Genomic DNA, 15,985 nt, shown 5'->3' with positions numbered 1-15,985 from the left:
ACCCTCTTTTCTTAGAGGGACCTCTCTAGAATAGCGTCAAGGCGTAGTAACAGCTTGCATTTATTGACTTTATGCCTTCCTAGAACTTGGTAACTTATAAACTGAAGCTTCTCTCACGGTTTCTTTATGTACATGACCACCTCCACCATCAACGTCATCTCCGCTCTCCCGGGCATGTAGGCATGGCGTTGACTGGTGGGGTCGCCGCTCCATCCTCCTCTGGGGTGCCATTGGCATCTGCATGTTACAGCTCTCTGTTGCTATGTTAGGCGCTTTAGCCACTAACCACCACGACGATGATGGCAAAGTTAATGTCCACAGCCCGCCTGCAATGCCCTATGCTCTTCTAGGGTAATATGGGAATATGCCTGCAGACCATCATTCAATCAAGGTCTAGTGTAAATATAAAAAGGTGTGCAAATCCAGTCAACATTGATTACACTCTGAGTCGCTGTTCCAAATTAAGAGCCCACCAACGCGGAGATTAAGCTGCCAGAGAGGTACACCACAACCACAACGAGAACGGCTTCTTGCGCGCCTTTTCCAATCTAACCAAGTCAGACAACCTGCTACAAGACAGTGCTCAAATCCCAAAAATCCCAATACTCCTCCTCGAAAGTCTTATGACATAAAAGCAACCCGCCAAGAATGAGTGTCCCGTACGTCAATAATACATGAACCCTCCCCACTCGCCTGTCCTTCTCTCCGTCATCATCATTCCTCCAATAGGCCAATCATCCGCACCGCGCCTGCTGGTCTTTAAACTCGTCAATCGTATCCCACGACCCAACCGATGAGCGAGGGTCCGCCGTCGACCCCTGCGCAAGCCCACCGGACCGAGCTCCCTTCGCCTCGGAACTCCCCGTCATCCCCTGGCTTGTCGCATACACAGTCGGCAGGGGGTACCGGGACGTTGACGCCGAGACGACGGGGTACGATGAGGGCGCCGTGAAGAAGGACTTGATGGCGGCCGAGGCCGAGGTGGACGCCGACGCCGACGAATCGGATCCATCCTTCTTCTCCTTGGCGGGGCGAGTGTAAATGTTGGGCATTGGGTAGCGGGAGGCCATTGTGTGTTTTAGTTGAAGTGTATGTAAAAGAGGTGTGGGTTTCCCGAGTGTGAATGGGGTGACTTTGAAAAGGGAGTATGGTTCAAGTGATTTTAGTTGTGCGAAGGCGTGTGATGTGTGTAGCTGTGGTGGAGGCTGGGAAAGAAAGAGTAAAACAGCCAGATCATCAAGGACTCGAGGGCACCTTATATAGACATACCAAACCCCCATCGGCTCGATCAAGCAACCACTTCACCGCCGGTCGTGGGCACAACGGGTTGACTCATTCACGATCAAAACACTTGATCGCCGTCGCGCAGCGCCCGCACATCATGCAGCCATTTTTGGATCATCACCACCCAAGGCAACCCTTGGACCCCTCCCGGACAACATGACCCGACTCGACCTGACCTACCTGTCTAACCAGTCCAGGCACCATGCAAAAACGGGGGAAAGATGAGATCATTCCTGCAGCGTAATGGACAGAATAATTAGTCACAGAGCCACGATGCTTCGTGGGGTTAGTTTGTACGACGCCCCGTTGAGTTCCCTGCGAGAGAGAGAAATGAAAGAACCACATACAGTTTTTTACAACAGAAAAAGAAAAAGAAAAAGGAAACCCCACACCGCTGTGACTAACTAGCAAATCATTGCAGCGGGAAATGCATTCCGGAGATAAGCCGACGATGCGTCCACACGATGTCAGCAAGAGGTTTGGGGGGGTGATCAGGGGACGCAGGCTGACGCCGTCGTTGGGTTGGGCTCGGCGTGCCAAAACTGGGAAAGGGGCGGGGGAGGCGATTGATTTCTAAGACGGTGTTAATTAGTAATGGGGGAGAGATACCATAGGGCTGAGACTTTTCCCGCCGAATTGTCGATGCCGGCGGAGGGGGGCCAGAACTCGACCCGGACGTTGGGACGGACATAACGGGGGTGAAGCGGGAAGGCGGGAAATGGGGCCGTGCCGGGAGAACTTCGCGAAATCATCGGTTTAGGGGACAGGGTTGGTTCGAATAAGCTTTGTGCTAGTATAGACTCCACTAGCCCGGCTGGCCTAGCTAGGTCTTGTTAGTTGTAGCTAGTGGAAACGTGCGGGGAAGCGGACCGTAGGACGGTTGGCAAACCTTAGAACAAGAACCAACACCCGCCGCCTGGATCGCCAGATGTGCACCAAAACGTCACGGGTCCCAAAGTGACTGACTAATGTGTTGATCAAGCCCTCTGGAATCTGACAGCTTTTACTCTTCGCTGTAAGTGCCTAAAGCAGTATCTTTACCCTACCATTCCAACACAACGCTGTCCCACATAAACCCCCTCCAGGTGGTATTTCTAGTTACTTGGAACGTGATCTCATTGCCACTCTCCCTCAAAAGCCTTGCGCTGAACGGGAACTCAAGATACCTCCACTCGCCGGCTGTGGTGGCCGAGCGATAAACACTCCCATCGTTGGTCAGCTGCGGCGCACCGCTCGTCAGGTTTCCAATCTTGAAGTCGTTGGCCCAGATTGTCGAGCTCACGCCGCCAGTGTTGCCGGCAAGCGACACGATCAGGGTCGCGTTCTCCCTCGGCGCCGAGGCCTCGGCGTCAAACGCAATCGTCCAGTTGCCCTGGTACGTTTGCACGAAGCACCAGTCATCTGCCGCCGACTCTCCCACGACGTACCTCAGGTTGACCGGGCAGTTGCCCGCCAAGGCATGCGTGTACGGGGCGCCGCCGTACCGGAATCCGTAGCTGGTTCTGTCAAAGTCGCCGACCTGGAAAAGCTTCTCCCGCGAAGAGATCCGCCATTCTAGTGTCTCGAGGTCTGTGGCCTCGTCGGCTTCAACGACGACGTCGTTCCTGAGGAATGAGGTCGTGACGTCCGCGATCTCGCTCCCGTTCGACCACGCCTGGAATCCGTACGTCGCGGCGCGGACGTGCTTGAATTCGAATCTGCCTTCCTCATCGGCGTAGTCGGTGTAGTAGTAGTCGGAACCTTGCCCAAGCGCCGCCTTGGTCGGAGTGTTGTCCCCGAGAAACACAGCAGCGTTGGCGGCCGGCCGGCCGTCGGATAGCTTCAACGTGCCTTTCACCGAGCCACGTGCTTGATATGCTTCATCATCCAGCCATGGGTATGGCCACGCGGCAAATTCTTCCTCGGCTCTTGCCGACGCGTCGTCGTTTGATCCGCCGTTCAGATACCATAGCCAGGGCCCCCACATCTTGCCATCAGGGAAGACATCGACAGTCGAGACTTGGAAATGGTTACCGTGGATCATGTTGAGCTGCACAACATCGCCAGTATCCGACTCCTTGTGAACCTAGTTAACGTGTCAGAAAACCTAACCACGTGGTCTCTTGCATTGTGTGGGCTTACGAAGAGTTCCTGCTTCAGGTGGTTGCCGTTGTAATAGTCTTTGCCCGGGTGTATGTACCAGCTGCCGAAGCTATCGCCGTAGACTCCGTAGTACGTTTCTGTTCTGATCCACGACGAAAAGTCGTACTTGGTGATGTACCCCGAGCCATCTGGTTTCAGCCAGGTCGAGTCCTGTACATAGTTGGTGGAAATATAATCGCTGAGAGGTGGCAACTCCTCATCTCTCAGGTCCGTTTTCCCGTTTGTGAACGTTGTGTTATCAAGTCGCCAAAGTGTGCGGAACTCGCCCAGGTTAGGCAGAGCGTGGTTGACAAAGTATTGGTATGCGCCGGCTAGGCCCGAGAATACGACCCAGTGCAAGTCGCCTTCGCTGGCAGTGAACTTGACGTCGATGAATGGAACACCTTCATGCTCGCCCTGGCTGACAATGGAGGCTGAAGTCCAGGTAATATCGCTTGCCGCGCCATCTGCCGAATAGTTAGCTCGGTATGCCGGGAGTAAACGTTGTAACTCACTGTAGCTTACATAGTGCCCAACGGCATCGCCGACAAGATCGTGATCTTTGTAAAACAGCTTTGTGGCATACTGTTTGCCTTGGGTCACATTCCAGAGCTCGTTGCCAATGACCCATGTTTGGTTGTTGACCTGGGTGAGGAAAGGCCTCGTGTTAGACACCCTGGACATCAAAGCCGAAGATGCCCTCAGCATCAGGGTTGCGATGGGGACGAGTGAGACTCTCATTGCATCTTTCTGGGCGTCGTGGCTTGGGGTAAATCAAGAGATCGAATACAATGATGAACTCGGATATTCTTTTCGTCTCAGTAGGCAAGGTGAATCTATTTGTATCCACTCCTGGGTAGCAAAAGGCCGAATCCTTGGCATCCACTTTGGGAAATTGGAGTACCAAGGCCGGCATATGTAAAGACGGGACACTGCGTTTTGGTGGATAATGCGGGGTACTACTACTCAAAATGTTACGAACGGGATGGCACAGTCCATCGTGCAAAGACAGAACGGCCAAGACTGGCGTGGCTACCTCGCCGCTCGTACTTTTTGCAGAACATCAATACGCCTTTCGGTGTCCACTTGCCCGACCGCGTTCGTCTACCCGGTGAACTTACTCCGGTTACAATGGATTAGGCTCTGGGCTCTCCGCAGGATACCGAGACAACGACGATACTAGGGCCAAACTGCCTCGCTGGGTTCGATCGGCGGCGATCGTATTGGTGGGCTCGGTTTTGAGCGAAAGGTCCTGGTAATTTCCAGCCCTCGGCTTGACTGGGGACGACGAAGATGCGATTTCCTCATCGGTGACGTCTTTAGTCCGGAGTCCTAGGAGCCCGAGATCACGCCATGCGACGGCGATAGGCCGGCCGAGAAATCGGTTCTCGTATGCTCGCCAGCCCGGTGTAAAACATTCCGCGGAGGAGGGGTTCGATCCACGCGAGATTCGGTATCTTGAACAATGCAGTGCGAAAGACTTCGTCGGCCTCTCCCCGCTCTACTTTTGCGGGGGTGGAGTCCTTGACGAAAATACTTACATAGCACCACCGAAAACATGTGAATGGAATAAAATCCGCTAATTTTTACAAGAAAAAAGTTTCCGGAATCCAACTTTTTGTGGTTATTCTCCTGTCCCTCCGGTTTTGATAACCATCAGTATGAAGTTATCGTGCTTTGCGTCAGCGGCTGCACTGGCGTTGCGCTGTTGCGCCCTCGGCATTGGCACGACCCCTCCGCTGCTATTCCGTAACTCCTTGGGGCCAAACGGAACCAAGCAGGACCTGGTAACCTGGGACGAACACTCTCTTTTCGTCAAAGGGGAAAGAGTCTTCCTCTTCAGCGGCGAGGTCCACCCGTTCAGACTGCCCTCGCCCTCACTATGGCTCGACGTCTTGCAAAAGATCCGGGCTCTCGGCTTCAACTGCGTATCATTCTACGTTGACTGGGCCCTTTTGGAGGGGAAACGGGGCGACTTCTCGGCCGAGGGCGTCTTCTCCCTCGAACCCTTTTTTGAGGCTGCTCAAAAGGCAGGCTTGTGGCTCATCGCGAGGCCGGGACCCTATATCAATGCCGAGGTGAGTCTAGGCGCTTCAAAGTCTTGAACCGTGGTTTTCAAAACCTGTGCCATGTGTGTATGTTCTTAACTGGTATCCGTTTTTAGGCTAGCGGGGGCGGCTTTCCCGGGTGGCTTCAAAGAGTTCCCGGCTTACTCCGGTCCACAACCCCACAGTTTCTGGAGGCTACCGACAACTACATGGCCAAGATCGGGGCCATAATTGCCAAAGCACAGATCACGAACGGAGGGCCAGTTATATTATTCCAGCCTGAGAACGAATGTACATCCCACTGCCCTCCTCCACCACCCCGAAGATGATCGCCCATACAAGGCACAGGTTCAGTGGCTGACAAGAGCAACCCTTAGATACAATCAACCAAGAGTACATGTCATTCCCGGATGGTCAGTACATGGAATACGTCAACCAACAAGCCCGGGACGCAGGGATAGTCGTCCCGCTGATCAGCAACGATGCCTTTGCGCTGGGGCACAACGCGCCAGGCACAGGGCCGGGAGAGGTCGACATCTACGGACACGACGCCTACCCGCTCGGCTTCAACTGCGCCCAGCCAGACGCCTGGCCAGAGCACGGCCTCCCCACTACCTACCGCGAGGACCATGTCAAGCAGAGCCCGGCGACGCCCTTCTCGTTGCTCGAGTTTCAGGGCGGCTCGTTCGACCCATGGGGCGGCTGGGGTTACGAACAGTGCAGTGCGCTCGTCAACCACGAGTTTGAGAGGGTGTTTTTCAAAAACAACTACGCTGCCGTACGTGCACCGTGGATACAGTTTTGTTGTTTTTTGTTTTTTGTTTTTGTTTCGACCGAGGAACTCGGCTGACACGGGAGCCATGTCCAGGGCGTGAGCATTTTCAACGTCTACATGATCTTCGGCGGAACCAACTGGGGTAATCTCGGACACCCTGGCGGGTACACCTCATACGACTACGGGAGCGCGATCAAAGAGGACCGGACAGTCGCCAGGGAAAAGTACTCGGAGCTCAAGCTGCAAGCGACATTCATCCAGTCCAGCCCCGGGATCCTCCTGGCCACCCCCGGCTCCAACAGCTCGGCGACGTACAGCGACAACCCAGACATCACGGTAACCCCTCTGTTGGGGAACGGGACCGGGTCGTTCTTCGTAGTGCGCCACACCAACTACTCGAGCCTTGCCTCCACACAGTACCGGGTAACGCTGCCCTCGTCCGAGGGGAACCTCCAGATCCCACGGGCCAATGGTGGCACACTAACGTTGGCCGGCCGAGACTCCAAAATATTGGTGACGGATTACGAGGCCGCCGGCGCAACCCTGCTATACTCTACCTCGGACGTCTTCACGCAGCGGAAACTCGCAGACAGGAACGTGCTCATCCTGTATGCCGGTGCCGGCGAGTACAACGAGTTCGCCGTCAAGGGCTTCTCGGGCCAGGTGGAGGTCGTCGAGAAAGGCGCCGGCCACGCGGTTGTGCCCACCGGCTCGCCGGGCTCCGTGACAATCGGCTGGACGGCTTCTTCCACCCGGACGGTTATCAAAATCGGCGACCTTTTTGTCTACTTGCTCGGTACGTTTCTCCATCAGCTAGCGTGGCCTCAGCTTTTTTAAATGTGACGGTCGACAAACCTTGCATGGGTCTGCCGAGCCAACCCCAAACCGGTTACTGAGATGCCTGCAGATCGGAACTCGGCATACTTGTACTGGGAAACCCCCACCGGGCCCGATACCCCAAAGCTCATCATCAACGGCCCGTACCTCGTTAGGTCCGCAAAGGTGGAGGACGGCGCGGTAAGCATCAGGGCGGACTTCAACGCATCCACACACGTCGAAGTCATCGGCGCACCCCCGACGACCAGCAAGCTCCTGCTGAACGGCAAACCGTACAGCTTCGGCCGCTCCGGGGGGTCGATAACGGCAGCAGTCGACCTGCGAAACGCCTCGTTCACGCTTCCCGTGCTGGCAGACCTCGACTGGAAGTACGTCGACGCGCTGCCCGAGATCCAGGCGGGCTATGACGACTCGCTCTGGACCACCGCGCACTTGCCGTACACCAACAATACTTTCCTGGCGCTGTACAACCCCGTCTCAACGTACGCGGCCGACTACGGGTTTAACACGGGCTTGCTGGTCTACCGAGGGCACTTCAACGCCACCGGGGCCGAAACGACGCTCTCCCTGTGGACGCAGGGCGGCCTGGCGTTCGCCTCGCAGGTCTTCCTCGACGGGGCGCTGTTGGGCTCGTACAAGAACAACGGCACGGCAATGTTCGCCCAGGAGAAGTACAACCTGACCCAGGCCCTGAGCCCCGGCAGCGCGCACGTCTTCACCGTCTTAGTCGACAACATGGGACATCGTCAGCAGTAGGTCACAGAAATCCCCGCTAAATCAAGCTCTTTCCATGTCGCTCACTCTGCCTTTCTCTACAGGTCTCTCGGGTCGGACAGAATGAAAGACCCTCGGGGCGTCATCGGCTGGAGGCTCTCGACCTCAAAGGCGACCGCGACCCCCATCACGTGGAAGCTCACCGGAAACCTCGGCGGCGAGGACTACAGGGACAGAGTGAGAGGGCCCCTCAACGAAGGCGGCCTGTTCGTCGAGCGGCAGGGATACCACCAACCAGACCCGCCAAGCAAGAAATGGGCGTCCATTTCCCCTCTGGTGGGGGTCCCGAAGCCCGGCGTAGCCTTCTACAGCGCATCTTTCGGGCTCGACCTGCCCTCGGAGGACTGGGACGTGCCGCTGTCCTTCTCGTTCAAGAACGACACGGCCGTCTCCGGGCTCTACCGGGCGCAGATCTTCGTCAATGGCTGGCAGTTTGGGAAGCTGGCCAGCAACCTCGGCCCGCAGACAGTATTTCCGGTCCCGGAGGGAATCCTGGACTACAAGGGCGACAACTGGATCGGGCTCGCCGTATGGGCACTCGAGGAAGGGGGCGCAAAGGTTCCCGATCTTGCACTTGTAGCCGGCACGCCCGTGTGGACTGGTCGAGAGCCGGTGAAAGTGGTGGACAGCCCGAAATGGGAGAAGAGGCTGGGGGCGTATTAAAGCAAAGAATTCGTTGTGTTTGCGTGCGACGTTAGTTTCTTAGGCACGACTTGCTTTAAGGCTGTCTTTGAATGAAGCAAAATAACTGCAAACTATCAAATTAGTCACAAAATTTGACTAACAAGGAAGGTCTTTCTTTCGTGCTGCGATGGAGGATTAATTGACTCTAGGCTGTCTTGCTCTTAGACGATACAAGCATAAGGTGCAAAGCAGTGAATTTAACAGGCTTAAATACTCTTTAGATTCTACATCATGACCTTTGAGTCAACTTTAGTCTTTTTGATATTATTTATAGTATGATGCTATTACTCTTGGTTTGTTGATTATACAGCTGATCTTGTATGTTCTAAAGCCCTACGACTACTCCAGCAAGTCCTGAAGCCTACGCAGTACCATCTCGAGCATTGACCTCAGAGCCTGTTATCAAAAACCTCCACGGTCGGACGTCTGGCTGTGACACCAGGACGGGGAAATGTCGCGAAATTGTCGGGTTGGAGGACGAGGCTAGTTCGAATAAGCCAAGTGCCGGGCCGGGGTCTCGGGCCGGGGTCCTGGGCCGGGTACATATCCCGTTGCGGACAAAGAAAAGGGGAGGTTATCGCGACGTGTTGGTGTGTTGGGCGTTGCGTTCGTTAACACCGCTCTAACTCCTAAATCCACGCCAATCGGCAGTTATCGAACCAGCATATAGTTTGCTCGCCTGCTTTAATGCCTTGGTCGATGACTCCTTTGCCGTGTGTGGCTTGTCGCGACGGCATCTGACGCGGGCTAATTGTATGACATGCCCAGCCGGCGCGTCATCAACCCGTCTGACGTGGGGAAGACGAGGCTGCAGCCATTTGAAATCTCGGCAATTTTCAATTCACCACAATCAGGATGCGAGGTTGAAGAAAGGCAAGTAAATAATTATGGTATCTAGGTAAGGTATAATAAACGTGGATGTGCACATCTCATCCGCTGCCCGGCAGTTTGCACATTAGGCTGTCAGCGAACAGAATGCTCCCTTCAAAACGTTATGTGCGAACCCGAGAAATCGTCTAGACGGCGACAGTCTTCTCCTGGTGAGTGATGTCACCGTCGCTGTTGGGCACTCCCTTGTCTTCATCGTTGGCGGCGGCGCGCTCCCGGAAGGTGGTGGCCGGGCGCCAGTGCACCGACTTGCTTGCGACGCTGACCTCGGCGTACAGTTCCTCGACCTCCTCAAGGGTAAGACCCTTGGTCTCGTAGATGAAGAACCACACAAAGGCGATGCAGAGGAAGCAGCACGCGAACCAGACGAAGAAGATCTTGGACTGCAGGTTGGCGTAGCCCTCGCCGTAGTTGACCAGGTAGGGGGTGGCGTAGGCAATGGCCCAGTTGAGGAGCCACTAACGAAAAATGTCAGCACACAAATATTTGACACGACCGGGATTGTTAGGCAACTCACGTTGGTGGCGGTGGACAGGGACAGAGACTTGGCGCGGGTCTTGAGGCCAAAGATCTCGCCGTTGACGACCCACGCAAGGGGACCCCAGGTGGAGGCGAAAAAGAAGATGTAGATGCACACAAAGGCGATGGCAGCCTTCTGGGCGGGCAGGTTGTGGACAATGATTTTGCCGGCGTCGTCTTGGCCGGTGGTCAAAGTGCCTAGCATGGCAACAAGGAACTGCGACACGCACATGCCGATGGCACCCCAAAGGAGCATGGGGCGGCGACCCCACCGGTCAACGGCGTACATGCCTGGGATAGTCGAGGCAACGTTGATGGAGGAGGTGATCATGCCAATGACGAAACCGTTGGAGAAGCCAGAGTTCTGAAAGTACTGGGTTCCATAGTAGAAGATGAAGTTGATGCCAGTCAGCTGCTGGAGCGCTTGCAGCGCCATTCCGGTGAATTGGCGCTTGAGAACAGGGGGCCTGAAGCAGTCGAGGTAGCTGGCATTGCCCATGCTGGTCTCATAGTCGTGGTTGGCCTTGATCTCTGCAATCTCCTCGGCGACATGCGGGTCGTTCTCAGGCAGGCGACGGAGCTTGGCCAGGGCGGCGGTGGCACGTTCCGGCTGGCCGCGCTTGATGAGGAAGCGAGGGGTCTCAGGCAGGATGAGCATGCCGGTAAAGAGGATGATGGACCAGGCGAACTGAACGGCAATGGGGATGCGGTAGGAGCCGGTGTCCTGACGGTTGTGGGTGGCGTTGTTGACAATGGCAGCCAAAAGCAGACCGATGGTGATGGCCCACTGGTAGGCGCCGACAATGGCACCGCGAATCCACTTGGGGGCAGTCTCGGACTGGTAGAGGGGAACTGAGAAGGGTCAGCTATTGTCACCGGTGAATACTGGTGACGGCGAGAGAGGAAGGCTGCTCACCCAAAGCAGAGATCAAGCCGACGCCGAAGCCGGCGAAGAAGCGGCCGGCCAGGAAGACGGGAATGTCAACAGCAATGGTCTGCAGAACGACACCAAGGTTGAAGACCCAGCAGGAGGCGGCGAGACCCCAGCGACGTCCGATAGTGTCGGCCAGGAAAGGGGAGGCCAGAGCGCCGAAGAAGGTGCCGGCGGAGAGGATAGAGACAATGGCAGACTCTTGAGAGGGGGAGACGTCGGCGTTGCCGGCGGGGTTGACGTAGCCGGTGCTGAAGAGGCGTTGCCAGTAAGACTATTAGGGGACGGGGCAGTTAGCTCGGGGGTTGCTTCTCGCAAGTTGAGAGCGGCAAGAGGGGGGCATTACCATCTCGAGGATGCCATTGATGGTGCCGGTGTCATATCCGAACAGGAGACCGCCGAATGCGACGAAGAAGCCGATGGCAATGGCGGGCCAGGCCTTGCCCGGCACGCCAGCAGGCTTGATACCCATGATGACGGCGGATTGTGTGGTCAAGTCGGAGGTGGGAGCAAGAAAACCAAGTCGGCCGAGGGTCGAGGTCGCTCAGACTTGAGTCTGGAGTGTTGGGCAGCGAGTGGCTTGAGCACGAGGCAAGGTGGAAGAAGCGTCTGGGGAGAGGGCAAAGACGAAGATGGGAGGAAACGGCGAGTATATAAACTTGTGCCCCGGACAGTGAGTGGTACGGCGCGGAGCTCCCGCAGAATCTTCCCCAGGGGCGCGGGGAAGGATGTGCCACGGTACGACCGCAGCTAGTCCCATGTTGCTCTCTCTTTCGATGCAGGGCATGGCATGGCATGGCAGGGTTGGCGAAAGGTTCATGCCAGCGGGGTGTTCATTGACCTCGAGTTCAGACAAATGGTGTGTGGGGAACCGAGAAACTGGCGACGATGGGGCGGATGGGGGACGACGTGGAGTTGGAAGAGGCGGGTTGAAACGAGTCGCGGAACCATGTACAAGGCCGGACAGGCAGATTGCGGGTGGACAGACATGTATCGAGTACATTGATGGGTTTTGAAGATCGCATGGGGAAGGCAGGCAAGAAAAGCAAAGGGCAGAAAACGACCTACAACTACACGACATAGGTAGGTACGTACGTCCTACACTGCATGGGACGTGCCACCACGGTACGTACACACGCTACTCCAGGTGTACCGTAGTACCGTAGTACGTACTTTTGTTATATGTATGCTAAAAAGTTGCATCCCACCGGGGCCTCTCATGGCCCCCTCCCCACCCTCTCCATCCCCGACAACGAGCGCCAGCAGGGGACGCCGACGCTAGGAAAGAAGTAAGCGGAGGGTGTGAAGGACAAGGGGGGATTCCGGGGTAGCTTCTTCCCTAGCAGCACACGAGAGTCACGGCCAGGTGAGACGCGCGCCGGCGGCAGCCATCGTGTCCCGCGTCTAGCAGACGTTGGGGTAAGCCACTTGGCTTGGGCAATGCGCGTGTGAGTGTGAGATTCCTCGAAGGGGTTGGGCGGGGGGCAATGTGAGATAGATGCAGTCTAGGTACGCTGAGGTGTGCAATGCAGGCAAGGGCAGAAGGAAGGGCACATGAATGAGAGGCAGATCGACAGAGGTTAATTCCAAGCCGGCATTGATCAACGCGACAACCGACGTGGTTAAGATGGGCTCACGTAGCCAAGTCCCACCGGGCAGCAGTGTATAGACGGACAGGCAGACAGACAGACGGACACTAAGGCTGGGTCGACGGTAACGGTGGGCAGGTGATGTGACGAAAATGTTTTCTTGGGTCTGGCGTGTCCGCCAAGGTACGTACAATCAATCAATGTACTTACATTGCAATCCATGGTACGTGGTATCGAATCCGTACGGATAGTGTTGTCTCCATTCCCCGCGACTCGTTGTCCCAAGCATGCGGCAAAGTTTTCTGGAGAATGGGGGAGGAAAATGGAGAGAGGGGCGGGGCGGGGAGTGGGTTTTTTGGAGACCGTGAGGGGATGGATGAGACGGTAAAGGCCGATTAATTTACCCTGCGCATATCAATCACATCAGGCGTTGGTGGCACGGATGGATGCAGAGCAGAGCAGAGCAGAATACATGGCGTCGCCGTGGGCGTGGGCGTGCATGGGTTCAGCGAGAAAAAGTGCGGCTCCTCATCCCCGCCCCGGTTCTGCTCAAATTCAGCGAACAATAAACAGAGCAGGAGCCGGAGGAAAACGGGCGGAACAAGACAGAAAGAAAAAAGTCAGAAAAACTAAATCGAAAATAGAAAAGGAAGAAAAAGAGGGGCCCGTCAACGGCGCCGCCGCCCGTTCGAGATGGAAGGAGGTAGGGAGGGAGGCAAGACATGACGACGATCCAATTACACGACGCAGCGCAGCAGCAGCAGCAGTAGGTAGCATCACCAGACCGGAAGGCGCCGGGGCCATTCTTTCTTACTACGTCCGAGGCAAGGCAAGAACGGGTTCCAGACAAGCAACGCTAAGCAATGCCAACTCTTGCCCGCCAAGACCGATCGCGACAGTGTCCCCTCTCGCGACTTCCAAGTTCTGAGCACTCGTCGACAGCAGGAGCAGGGCCAGGAGAGAGAAGGTGCGGTACGTGATTGATGCGGCGATGCAGCCAAGACCCGTGGCGCTCGGCGGCCCACCAACTGCCGCCTTCCCTTCCAAAGTCAAAAGCTTGACATGCACTGCGGTCTCCAGAGAAGGTAGGTAAGCAGACAGTACGTACCGCACCGCATCAAGTGATGGTCCGGTCTTCCTCTCCGAGTTCTGCGTGTCCTCGTTTCTTCCCTTTCCCTCGTCTCGTCACCTCGTGCGCCATCCATCTCGGCCACCCGTGATCACCCTCCTGCCCAGTCATTTCAAGACATCTGACGATGCGACGGCCACGGCTTATGCACCGAACAAACAACACCACCACACTCTTTTCTCCTTCCCACTCGCCGGGACCACGGTAGAACCAACGCATGGCCTCGGCTCAGTGGATATCCCCCCCCCCCCCCCCCCCCAAAGACTCTTACCCACAGTCTCCCGCATTCGTCCACACTCACCCGCACATAGGTATGCACACTTACATGGACAATCGATAGCATACACTAATACGACACAACCAACACTCACACGCCAACAATAAGCTCCAACAATAAGCTCCAACACCCACATTCACACACTCACCCTCTGCCTGCCTCCCTGTCCAGGCTCCCCATGTCATCATCGCTTCGAAACTCGCTGTCGGCCCGTTTACACACGGGCTTCTCCATCGCCCACTCCCCGCCCCCCCCCTTTGCCCCCGCCTTGAGGCTTACCCGCAACCCCATGTTTCCCTGATGTTCGCCTCTCTCATTCGCTGCGACTACAACCACATTCATTTCCAACGCTGTTTCTCTCGCAACTTTTATTCACGCCGTACGTGTCTTCTCCATCGTTGCGACCAATCCTCATCTTCCCACGCAGGCAATGGCATGCCTCGTCTGGTACAATCTTGATGCCCGTACCATTCAACTTTCGCTGGAAATATCCCCTCATTGGCAAAATTGGCAAAAATTTCGAGCTGCACACAAGATGCATCATTCGATTATTCGTTAAAACTCTTTTCACACCACTCGAGATGGGCCGACTTGACTTGGGATGCCACTTTATTTTCCCTTTTTTTTTCCGCCCGGGCTTTTATTTTCTGGCAGATCGTCCACCAAACTCTAAAACGTCAGTGGCTTCGGTCAGCCTTCACCACTCGTCTCCTTGATTCGGTCCGTCCCCTCACCATCACACCACCTCGCCGTGTCCGCTACGCCCAACTAGCCTCTAACCTCGCCGTTGCCGCCCCTCCTCCGCCCGGCCCCAGTCGTTGAGCCCGGTGCCGCCAGCACCTTTTGATTCTCCAGCCTTCGCCTTCACTGCCGTGTCCAATACAACTCTTGACAGCTGCAGCGGCAGCGCTGATCCCTTCTCGCCAGACATATCGGCCTGCAAACTCCCATTCCAGTCTGCATGCATCCCGGGCCTGGCCATGACTCTCACCCCGGTCGCTTTCTCCATCCCGTCCAAAGCTTGGCACACTGCGGGCCCCCAGTCGCTGCTTTTTTTTCTTTTCTTTTTCCATCTCAGAATCCTTCCGTTGTCGCCCATACTTCCGCTGGCTTTTTCGGCCTTTCTTCGTTCGGCGCCTTTTGCCAAGCTCCATCTGCCATGTGCCAAGCTGCTAGCATCATCCCACGACGACGTCCGTCGAGCCGCCCGTCGCTTACATAGTGTATGTCCTCCCGACTCCGCGCCTGTTGCCATGGCCGTGCTGCGTCTTGGAAGTATCCGCTATTCCATGATCTTTGCAATTCTCCCAACGGGTGGCTCCGACATGCACACCCATCCGTGTTCGTCCATGGGAGATTTGTTGACGACCTCTACGCTACGGCTGGTTTCTTGGTGACTCTCCTCGTCCCAACAAATATCCTCCCAGTTGCCGAGCTTGCTATCTTGATGCGCGAGGACGACTTGACGCGCAATCTCCATCTGAAAAAAATTGCAGCATCCCAGACGCCAGGCACTAGGCACCTTGTTGCGGGCGCCGCGGTCTGCGAGAATCCTCGACCGTCCACCAGTCCCCATCTCCACCAAAGGCCCGATTTCCCCATATTCGCAACGTCGCGGCCACCATCGCCCTGCTTGAGATGCTTCGCACGCCCGCCATGTTCGTCGCAGTCCTGAACTCGATGTTTGCAATTCCAAAGAGATGTGGAAAGGGCCAGAACGTCGCCGTTGCGAATCGACGACTTGCGGTTGCCTTGTTCCCAGGGACTTCCGTGCCATGCCTTTGACCCAGACGCCCATCAGCTAAACTTTAACAACTTTCTGGACAACACTCATAGCGATTCTGTCCTCGCCGTGGCCATCTTAAGCACACCTCCGGCATCATCACCGGTTTGCGGTGCTCTTGCGCATCGCGCAGATTGCAAAGGTGGATATGATGTGATGGTTGGGGATCATGGCCTCGCGAGAACGGAGCACAAACTGCAGCGCCAATACCATGCATAACCCACGGTTGAATTTGGACTCCTGGTCACCCCTGACCCGCCGAGACGATGTGTGGACTTGGAAAACCTCACATGACCAATATGCCCCTCCTGAGATGCGGAACGGCCAGGCAACGATCTGGACTTTG

At 56.0% G+C, this 15,985-nt stretch overlaps 4 protein-coding genes across 4 annotated transcripts; 1 reads left to right on the top strand and 3 right to left on the bottom strand.

The window, feature by feature from the left end:
* Positions 1-734: 734 nt before the first annotated feature.
* EsH8_V_000952 (uncharacterized protein) lies at positions 735-1,070 on the bottom strand (the record flags this gene model as incomplete). The annotated part of the gene is made up of 1 exon (XM_083273468.1): positions 735-1,070. One exon carries the CDS (start codon positions 1,068-1,070, stop codon positions 735-737), a length of 336 nt encoding a protein of 111 aa, XP_083126183.1.
* A 1,256-nt stretch (positions 1,071-2,326) lies between these two features.
* EsH8_V_000951 (uncharacterized protein) lies at positions 2,327-4,113 on the bottom strand (the record flags this gene model as incomplete). Its single annotated transcript, XM_083273467.1, has 3 exons — positions 2,327-3,349; positions 3,406-3,872; positions 3,921-4,113. 3 exons carry the CDS (start codon positions 4,111-4,113, stop codon positions 2,327-2,329), a joined length of 1,683 nt encoding a protein of 560 aa, XP_083126182.1.
* Positions 4,114-5,066: 953 nt separating this feature from the next.
* EsH8_V_000950 (glycoside hydrolase family 35 protein) lies at positions 5,067-8,502 on the top strand (the record flags this gene model as incomplete). The annotated part of the gene is made up of 6 exons (XM_083273466.1): positions 5,067-5,483; positions 5,570-5,744; positions 5,831-6,231; positions 6,322-7,024; positions 7,136-7,817; positions 7,884-8,502. The coding sequence occupies 6 exons, from the start codon at positions 5,067-5,069 to the stop codon at positions 8,500-8,502; spliced, it is 2,997 nt and encodes a 998-aa protein (XP_083126181.1).
* Positions 8,503-9,539: 1,037 nt separating this feature from the next.
* Positions 9,540-11,333, bottom strand: EsH8_V_000949 (sugar porter family MFS transporter; the record flags this gene model as incomplete). Its single annotated transcript, XM_083273465.1, has 4 exons — positions 9,540-9,869; positions 9,929-10,782; positions 10,847-11,135; positions 11,208-11,333. 4 exons carry the CDS (start codon positions 11,331-11,333, stop codon positions 9,540-9,542), a joined length of 1,599 nt encoding a protein of 532 aa, XP_083126180.1.
* Between the last annotated feature and the right edge of the window lie 4,652 nt (positions 11,334-15,985).

This window comes from Colletotrichum jinshuiense, chromosome 5, assembly GCF_051148585.1.
Source record: "Colletotrichum jinshuiense chromosome 5, complete sequence".
Classification (NCBI taxonomy): Eukaryota; Fungi; Ascomycota; class Sordariomycetes; order Glomerellales; family Glomerellaceae; genus Colletotrichum; species Colletotrichum jinshuiense.
Note: the sequence above shows the minus strand (reverse complement) of the source record. Positions and strands in the feature narration are given on the sequence as shown.